The following is a 9,143-nucleotide window of genomic DNA, read 5'->3' on the forward strand; positions in this document are numbered from 1 at the left end:
GTCCCTGCGGCCCTGTGAGCTCAGAAAAACCACAGATGTGGTGTCCTTGGGTTTCGTAATTACTGTATAACCTATGTACAAACTGCCCTTTTCCTGCAGATCCCAAAGGGATCCTAACAAACCAGGGCAGAAAAGCCTGATTTCCACACTCTGGAAGGCAGGGAATGGGTGATCACTGCTTGACAGAGCGATCATGGCCAGCTTTCTTTGCATCTCCCCGTGGTTTGTTCTTCCTCTGTCTCAGTGCCTGGTTTGAAAATCGGCCACCAAAGAGTGGTGATTTCTGTACTTCAGTGGTTTTGTTTCTGTGCAGCCTGGCTCTGACTGGAAATACTGGGAGGGAAGGAAGAAAGGAGAAGGTTGGTGGCTGCAAACTCCTGCTGCGAACTGCAACACAAATTACAAGGAGTTTCTAGAGGCAGAGCAAACGTGGCTGGTCCTGCCTGGGACAGAGGACACACACACACAGAGTGAGCCCTGATGTGTCCAGCCCTGTCCTCGGACACACACGGGACACCACAGCCCCGTCCTTGCCGTGTTTCTTTCCCATTTCCTTCACACTTTTATTCCCTCCCATGGATCTCCTCCTCTCCAATCTATTTCTCCACGTGTGTCTCCTCCCCTCCAATGTTTCCAAACACTTTTCTACATGAGATTGTAATTATTGTATGAAACACTGAAAGTTTTTATTTTTAGGCCTTTCAAAGCTGCGTAGCCTCTCGATTAGACACGTTTTTAGCTTTGCCAGTTTCCTCTTTCAATACGGAAGTTTTTACTGCTGAAAGCATTCTCACTTTTGTCAAACCTCAGGATGGGCTCTTAAAGCTCTCAATCTTTGAGAAAATGGGTTGAGCAAAAACCTTTCATTTTTGAAGAAAACTCTGTTGTTTCGCTACTTCCCACCACCATCTCCCAAGTGACAACACTGCACGGAGGCGGCCGAAGGGATCACTCCCCGCGGGCAGGGAGGAGGGCGGCCGCCCCGGGGGCCAGTTCCCGAGGACAGGACGGGCCCCCTGAGCGGGGCGGTGACCGGACGGGCCGCAGCAGGAGGAGCCGCCGGGCCCGGCCGGGGGCAGCGCACGGTGCCCAAGATGGCGGCGGCCCCTGAGGCGGCCCTTTGTCTGCGGCCGCCGCAGCAGTGCGAGAAGGGCGCGAAACTGGGCCAGCGTGGACACGCCCCCTTTGGCCAGGAGGGCGGGGCGGCCGCGCCCCCGACCAATCAGCGGCCTCCACTTCCTTCCCTCTCACAGGGGCGCTCCCGCCCGCCTCCGCGCGCGCAGCCAATGGGCGCCCTCCATCGCGCCCCGCCCCCACGTGGGTGGAGGGGGCGGGGCCGCGCCGCGGTTTTGTTTGCGCGCCCCTACCGTCGCCCCCCGCCGTGGCTTATTAATATTAATGACGTCCCGCCCAATCGGGTGGTGCAGCGGCGGCAGCGCTTTGGTGACGTGTCGCCCCGCCTTCCAGCGGGATTCATCTGCATATTCATGAGATAGGCGGGATGAAGCACGGGAGTTTATAAGGCGCCGCCCCGCCAGGATCACCGTACATTTCACTGAGGCTTTGAAGTGTTCTGTGGACCTCGCACCGCCCGGGCATCGGTGAGCGCAGTCGCGCGGGGCGGCCGCGACCGCACCGGGCCGGGTGGGCCGCGGCGAGCGGAGTTGTGTCCCAGGGGCGGAGGGCCGGGTCCCGCGGGAGACTGGGCCGGGGCTCCCGACCCCACCGATGGGTGCCCTCAGCGGACACGGGGGTCCGGCGGACCGGGCCCTGCTGGGCCGTGTCGGGGAAGGCGCCGCGGCGGGGGGGAAAGGCGCGCGCGGAAACAAAATGGCGACGGGCCTGGGCCGTGCAAAATGGCGGCGAGCGGGAGGGAGGGGGCGGCGGGTGGCGCTGTGCGGGGCGCACCGGTAGGGGGCGTGGCGGGGCGCGCATGCGCGCTGGGCCCGGAGGGGCCGGGCCCGGGGGTCCCGCCGGGGAATGGCGGGAACGGATCCGACCCGGCCGCGGGTTCTGCCGGGGCCCGGCCGCGGTGCCGCTCCCGGGCCGCTGGTCCTGAGCCTCTCAGAGCCCCACGTGGGCCTCGCTCCCGGCCATCCTGAGGGAGACCCCCCCGTAAGGCTGGTACACCACGTAAGGCGTGGGCTCAGAGGCGTATGAGGTCCGGGAGTGTGAGAGCACATCGGTGTTGTTATTGGTGGTGTTAGAAGGATTCAATGTTTCGGGCCTCCGCGGGGATTATGTTGGTTTTTTGAGTCGCTGACTCGGTTCTGTTGGTTTAGCAGGTCAGAATGGCATCAGATGAGGGAAAGCTCTTTGTCGGCGGGCTCAGTTTCGACACCAATGAGCAGTCATTGGAGCAAGTCTTCTCTAAATACGGACAGATTTCTGAAGGTGAGACTGCAGAGCCAAGCTGGGATAGTTTCTCTTAGTCTGTTAAATTTCCCTGGTGCTGATGGGCTTTTGTTTCCTTGCCTCTCCTTTTCACAGTCGTGGTGGTGAAAGACAGAGAAACTCAGAGATCCAGAGGTTTTGGCTTTGTTACTTTTGAAAATATCGATGATGCAAAAGACGCAATGATGGCCATGAATGGAAAGGTGAGGAGACTCTGGAGTTATTTCTTTATTTCCAGTAATAAAAGAATCAGGTGTGCTGCTATTCAGGCTGTGTGGAAAGAGAGATACATGCCAGTGTCTTACATGAAATAATACAGATATAAAAGATCTGACTTTATATGTAAAAATTCATACATATGTATATATTAGGACTATGATAAAGTTCTATTATGGAATCTGGATAACCGAGATAGTAACTTTATAGGCATTCCTGTAAATTAGCATATCAAGTTTCTTTCCCTTCTTGGCTTAATTGTGGCATAAACCCCACATTTATTTCACGAGGAGCAGTAAATCCTGGCACTGCTCGGCCAACTGCGAAGGCGTGCAACTCGTTCTATATGTGCTTTACTATTTAAATATTTCAATTTGGCTAATTGTGGTTGTGTTCCAGTCTGTAGATGGGCGTCAGATCCGAGTTGACCAGGCTGGGAAATCCTCTGAGAACAGATCCCGTGGCTACAGAGGGGGGTCCACAGGGGGCCGGGGCTTCTTCCGTGGGGGCCGAGGCCGGGGCCGTGGCTTCTCCAGAGGTGAGTGCATGGGGGGTCAGTTGTAATGTCTGGATTGGGGGGAGTGTCACTTTTCAGAATGGTTAAAAAACCCTCATTTTCATGTGTTTTCAAGGAGGTGGAGACAGAGGCTATGGCGGCAGCAGATTTGACTCCAGAAGCGGAGGCTATAACGGCTCCAGAGACTACTATAATAGCAGGTAAGGGCTCTGCCAGCACTGGGGGTTGTGGGGAAGCTTTGGTGGAGCCCAAACCAGCAGAGAAAAAGTTTGAGCAGCTGTAAAGCAGGTGCTGTTTGTCCCGCAGGAGTCAAGGTGGCTATGGAGACAGGAACTCAGGAGGCTCCTACAGAGACAGCTACGACAGTTACGGTAAGTGTCGCTTCAAGCGGGAGCGCTGAGTCCGTATGCTGTAGGAGCTCTGAACCTGCTGAGCCTGAGCCTGGAGCTGGGGCAGGCTCAGCCTGTGGACGTGGTGGTGCCGGGAGATTCTAAGTTAATGCATGTGCAGGAGTTGCTCGGATCTAAGGCAAAGCAAGTGTTAAAAAAAAAAAAAAGGTGTTCCTGAAGCCCAAACTCTGGCTGCCCTAACGCACTGACCCGCGGGTGGGGGATCTCAGTAGCCAAGTAGCCGTAGCCTCGGAATAATGCAAAGGGAGTAAAATGCTGGAACTTGTCTTTGCTTCAGTGCCTTTACAATTGTGCCTGCTTCTTGTCCTCAGCTACACACAACGAGTAAAAATCCTTCCTGACTCAAGATCGTCCTTCCAATGGCTGTATTTATAAAGATTTTTGGAGCTTCGCTGAAATGGTTATTGTGTAGTACATCTACTTGTATTTTCACTTTTGTAGTATTATCAGTTCTGATCTTGTCATACACAGCCTGGCAGCTTCTGAGACGAGACTGTCTGATTAGACTGTCTTGGAGAAAGCTCTGCTTTCAAGTGGTTTTAATCTTTTTTGAAAGCACTTCAGATTTTATTTTATCCTTCATGAATGAGCCAAGGTGTTCGTTTCTGGTTTTTGTTTTTTGTTGTTTTTTTTTTAAAGTTGGGGCCCCAATTCAGTTTCTTTAGAGATAGAAAGGACCTTGTACCAATGTTCACTGGAAGCTGAACAAGCTGTGGACCTTTTTTTTCTTTTTTCTTTTTTCTTTTTTTTTTTTCAAGTGCATTACCTTCGTCTTTTGTAACATTCCTTTAGTGTAGCAAGGTAGGAATGCAGCCTGGGTTCCGTTGGAAGGCAAACCACCTTGATATATCTAAAGAGAAACGTGCTTGTATGTTCAACCCGCATAACGGTATTTTTACTGTTGTAATGATGTAAATGACCCAGAACTAGACTTGCAAACTTACCATAAAGAGGTTCTTGAAAATGTTTATTTATATTGTCCTTTTTTACTGGAAGAAATATGCATATTCCATTGCTGTTGTATTTGAAGTGGTAAAGGATTCCTGTATACAGTTTTCTTTGGCTTTACGAAGCCTATTAAAAGACCGTCTGAAATGAACTCTGCTCCTGACATTTACATTTCATTGCACAACACAACCCTTGGAGATGAAGAACAGTCTTGGGAGCGAGAGAGAAGGAGATTTAGGGATAGTGGCAGAGCCAGCCGGACGATTGCCCGGGCGCTGGAATTAAAATCCTAAAATCGGTCTTGACATCTGAATTGGCCAACAAATCTCACATAAAGTAGTCAAAACTTGTCTGTAGAGGCTGGAAGTACAAACCTGAGGGTGTGCTAGGAGCAAAGCACAGTTGGAACGTTAGGAAGGATAATGGATGTTCCCTTCAAAGCTGCTGTAGGCTACACTGGGAAGCTGTAGAGAAGAGCCAAGTGCTGTAGTCCCTGGGCTGTTCCCTGCGTGCCGAGCGCGTGTGCGATGTAGGGGAATGCCGGGCTTAGCTTAGCTGTGTCATTGCTTACAAGTTCTAAGAATTCTTTGCTAGCAAATGGAAACTGCAGTGTCCTTGGAGAAAAGAAGTGTTGTGCCTCCAACAGAAACCTCTGAGACGAGAGCTGCTCTCTTGGCTAGTTCATATGTGGAAATAGTCCTGTAATTCGAGGTAACTCCTTTTGCTCATGTCCGCATCCTTCCTCTTGTTGAGAGCTCATTTGAAAGTCTAATGTACCTGTGAAATACTCCTTTTGACAATTTTGGTCAGCTGCTGGAAAAACGTTAACCCATGCCGTATGCAACCTTTGGCTTGTGGCACACCTTGAGTTCCACAGATCAGAGTTGGGCATGCAGCCGTGTCTTGCTGTAGGTACGGAAGCAAGATTGGAACGAACTCCCTGACTCGATATGTGTTCATCTATTGAGACTCTTCCTAGACTTCATTAAGTTGCTCACTTTAATTGTAGCTTTCTTTGCCATCCTACTTGTTGCCATTAACTTTTTCCCATGGCCCACACTTCCTAAGCAGCCATGTCCAAGTGTTAACTCTCTGCTTAGGGGATCCAATCCATGGGCTGGCTGAGCACGGGCAGCAGCCGGCCCGGAACAGTTTTCCCAGACTGTGCTTTGTGGTGTGATGGGTTCAGCGATGGCTTGTGAGACCCTCGTGCGCTGTGAGCTGTGTGGGGAGGTTGGGGGCGAGAGCAGCCTCTGCCCAGGGCTCCTGTTAATGCCTCTCTGCTTTAGCAGGCTGAAGGGACCCGGCACACGCCTCGGAGGCCCAGTGGATCCTGAGCAACCAGAGCTGCGTTCCAGGGAGGCTGGAGCAAGTTTGCCAGCCAGGTAACATCCCTTTCCTGAGCTTTCTTCTTTTGGCTGTGTCTCTGTTTTGTAGCCCTGAGCTCTAAGTGGTGCAGTAACCCTGTTCCATTCCTGTGTCTTTATCCACTTTCCAATTCTCTTGTCTTTGTTTCATTTCAGCACTGAGACACGTCAGAGAAGACAGAAGGACAGACACTGGAGTGGGGAGATGAAGAGCTCAGAGCAGTGGTGTTGCTCATTTTTACATGAACCAAGTCAATCAAGCCAGAATAAAACACTGAAATGTGGAAAAAACAAATCTCTGTGGTACTTTTTGTGGGAAACTAGAGTATTTTTGACAAAAGTATTTGTCTGGTGCATAGCCCAGTTCAGAGCACAGACAAGCCGCTGCTGTGGTGCTGGGAGGTGGATGCACTCTGCACCGAGCAGATTGATGTGTGATCCTCATGGAAAATGAGGTCTTGTTGCTGGTTAAATCCCAGAAATATGGCAGCTCAGTAATGAGGAGGATTTGTCTTGGGAGAGGCTGACGGGCTCAACGTGTTTCTGGCAGGAGATTGCAGGGTGAGAGCAGTGAGAATTTTCGATGATTTCAGCTGCTCCTGCCCTTTTTTTTTTTTTTTGTGTTAAAGAGGGGTTGATTGCTTCATCCTGCCCTTTTCTCCCTATTTTTTTAAACTGATAAACTCAGAATTTGTTGATGGGCTCACTCAGGAGCCCTGAGGACTTGCTGTCCAAGAGCCATCAGTTCCCCATTCTCCACTGATAAGAGTCTCCAGACATTCCAGCCTGCAGGAGGGGATTATTAAGCTCACTTCACAAAACCTACTTTTCCTCCTTTAACCTTTTTCAAATTATCTAAGTGAGCAGCATTTAAAAAAAGCAATCAGCCATGACACACTTCTGGGGGTTATATTGAGCAATTCACCAGTGAGGATTTTTTGCATGTTAATACAAGAGGATTTTAAATATAATGAAGGCTGAGGAGTGTGTGAAGTCTTCGCTGATAAAAAATGCAGTCAGGTGAGGCTTAAATGAATTCAGGCTGAAAACACTTAAAAAATAATGCTTTGTAAGACCTCCCTAAATAGGATACTTAGACGCAGGCAGAAAATAATGAACAGGTACAAAAATAGAGGCTGGTTGGAGGTGCTGTTATTTTTGGCATTGCTAATTATGGCACTGGGTTAATGATGCCTTGCTGGGACGGGTGAGGGAATCGCTGGATCCAGGGGCTGGATGTGGAACCCAGCGGCGTCATCGGGAAGGTGTTTGGTGTTTGGGTGCCGTGGGTCTGACGTGAGCTGGGGTGACCCACTTTTAGCCAAAATGCCTTTTTTTAAGTAAAGCCCTGTGTGTCCAGACAGCTTGAGCCGTTCCCTGAGGAAAAAATGGGGAAGTGGAGCAGGGCTGAAGGGCAGTGACTGAGCCCTGAACAGCCGGGAGTGTCTGCAGAGGAGAAAGGTGGAGGAGAGAAATTCTTAAATGCTCCAAATGCTCCTGTTTCCAGCTGTGCTCCAGCATTCCAGGGAATGGCCGCCCTGAACGGAGAAGGATAATCCTGAGGGGGAAATGGCGGCTGCGGGGGAGAAGGTCCTGCTGTGAGGGGAAAGTGTCGACACTGAGGGGGAAATGGTGGGCCTTGAGGGGGGAGGGAGATCCTGAGGGGGAAATGGTGGCCTTAAGGAAAGGAAGGAGAACCCTGAGGGGGAAATGGCGGCTCTGAGGGAGGAATAGAGTCCTCAAAGGGCAATGGCGGCCCTGAGTGAGGAAGATGACCCTGAGTGGAAAATGGCGCCTGTGACGGGCCGGGTGTTGCAGTGAGGGAGACAATGGCGGCCCCGCCGAGGTAGCCGCAGCCCGTGAGGGGACGACAACGACCCTGAGGGGAAAATGCCGGAGCCCCGCGGCAGCTCCGTGAGCGGGTCACGGCCGGCCCGGAACGGCGCAGCCCCGGAACCCGCGAGCGGCTCCGCGGGGCCCGGGCGGTGCCTGCGCCGCGCGCACCGTCCCGGCTCCTTCCTGCGGCCGCCGCTCCCGCTCCGCTGCCCCGGCCCGGCCCGGCCATGCCGCGCCTCCTCCTCCTTCTCCTCCTCCTCATCTTCCTCCTCGTCCCGCACCTCGGCCGCGCCGCCGCCCCCAGCCCGGGGAACAGCACGGAGCCGCCGCGGGCGGCCACGGGGAACGAGACGCTGACGGAGTCAGAGCACAAGTCCGGGCCGAGGCTGTCGCTGGGCTCGGGGCTGCCGGTGCTGAGGCGGGCGGTTTATGTGCTGAGCGCTCTGTCGGCGCTGGCCGCGCTCTACTTCGTGCTGCGGGCGTTCCGGTGAGTGCGGGGGGGGGGCACGGGCACTGTATCCGTGTTCTGCTGGTCCTGCTCCTGGTCTTGTCCCCATCCTGGTGTCCCCTGGCCCGGGGCTGTGGCCCTGCCGGTCCCACTCCCTGTTCCCGTTGTCCCGGCCTGTGTCCCGCCTTGTCCTGGCTCCAGTGTTCTCTGGCCCCGGGATCTACCCTGCCTTGTCCTGGTTCCCCCTGGTCGGGGATGTCACCCTGATTGTCCCGGTCTTGGACACAGTCCCCCTTGCTTGTGGCAGTGTCCCTGCTTGTCCCAGTCCCTGTCCCCCCATGGCCATGCCGCTGTCAGTCCAGATCTTGGTCTGATCCCCCCGAAGCCCGTCACGGTGTCCCCTGTCCCTTGCCTGTCTCAATCTGGCTCTTAATCCTTGTTTGTGCCCATTTTCCCTGAATCCCTCTGCCAGCCGGGGCTCTGCTTCCCCGCGCATCCCTTTGGCAGCGAGTCCAAAGCGTTGCTGTAAATCCCCAGCACTGTTAATTACCCGAGGTAATTAGCGCTAAACCATCTCCGATCCCGCTGGGTGGGGACAGCAGCTCACTCACTGTGCTCTCCCTGTCCCTCAGCCCCAGGTCCGAGGGCTCCAGAAACGAGCCCAAAACTCATTTCAGGTTGAAGAAGCCCCAGAGGAAGAAGTACGGGCTGCTGTCGAGCCAGGACGAGAACATCGAGCTGGGCTCCCTCGACAGTGACGAGGACACCGTGTTTGAAACCCGGAACCTGAGGCGGTGAGGGAGCTTTTTGTGTGTTTTGTGTGTTGCTCTTTTCCTCACAAGGGGCTGAGGCTCCTTTCCCAAAGCCGTGGGAGCTCTGGCACAGCTCCTACAACCGGATCTGCATAAATTAAAACGCCTGTGTGTGGTCTGTGTGTTGGCACACGGATTTATCTCACTCTTCCTCCTTTTCTGGCCCGGGGAAGTCTCACTGACAGGGTTATTTGG

General features: G+C 53.4%; 2 protein-coding genes across 6 annotated transcripts; both read left to right on the forward strand.

Annotated features, from left to right (window-relative positions):
* Positions 1-1,472: 1,472 nt before the first annotated feature.
* Positions 1,473-6,140, forward strand: CIRBP (cold inducible RNA binding protein). Of its 5 annotated transcripts, none has more exons than XR_014591906.1 (8): positions 1,478-1,601; positions 2,286-2,394; positions 2,491-2,597; positions 3,010-3,148; positions 3,243-3,327; positions 3,434-3,498; positions 5,775-5,870; positions 6,009-6,140. XR_014591906.1 is itself a non-coding variant. In XM_083879748.1 (7 exons), exons 2-7 carry the CDS (start codon positions 2,292-2,294, stop codon positions 3,863-3,865), a joined length of 516 nt encoding a protein of 171 aa, XP_083735874.1. In that variant the 5' UTR covers positions 1,478-1,601; positions 2,286-2,291; the 3' UTR covers positions 3,866-4,636. The 5 variants fall into 5 exon arrangements, 3 of the variants coding, with proteins under 3 accessions (XP_083735873.1, XP_083735874.1, XP_083735872.1); XR_014591907.1 differs by having other exon boundaries at positions 5,778-5,870; XM_083879748.1 differs by lacking the exons at positions 5,775-5,870; positions 6,009-6,140 and adding an exon at positions 3,849-4,636.
* Positions 6,141-7,867: 1,727 nt separating this feature from the next.
* FAM174C (family with sequence similarity 174 member C) lies at positions 7,868-8,934 on the forward strand (the record flags this gene model as incomplete). The annotated part of the gene is made up of 2 exons (XM_083879943.1): positions 7,868-8,175; positions 8,769-8,934. The coding sequence occupies exons 1-2, from the start codon at positions 7,916-7,918 to the stop codon at positions 8,932-8,934; spliced, it is 426 nt and encodes a 141-aa protein (XP_083736069.1). The 5' UTR covers positions 7,868-7,915.
* Between the last annotated feature and the right edge of the window lie 209 nt (positions 8,935-9,143).

This window comes from Zosterops lateralis (assembly GCF_965231275.1).
Source record: "Zosterops lateralis genome assembly, chromosome: 29".
NCBI lineage: Eukaryota > Metazoa > Chordata > Aves > Passeriformes > Zosteropidae > Zosterops > Zosterops lateralis.

What these genes read in the sequence shown, in the direction of transcription:
- CIRBP (XM_083879747.1), top strand. Translation starts at nt 2,292, where the DNA reads ATGGCATCAGATGAGGGAAAGCTCTTTGTCGGCGGGCTCAGTTTCGAC. An exon ending in TGATGGCCATGAATGGAAAG is followed by an intron (nt 2,598 to 3,009) that starts GTGAGGAGACTC and finishes GTTGTGTTCCAG; the next exon opens with TCTGTAGATGGGCGTCAGAT. An exon ending in AGAGACTACTATAATAGCAG is followed by an intron (nt 3,328 to 3,433) that starts GTAAGGGCTCTG and finishes TTTGTCCCGCAG; the next exon opens with GAGTCAAGGTGGCTATGGAG.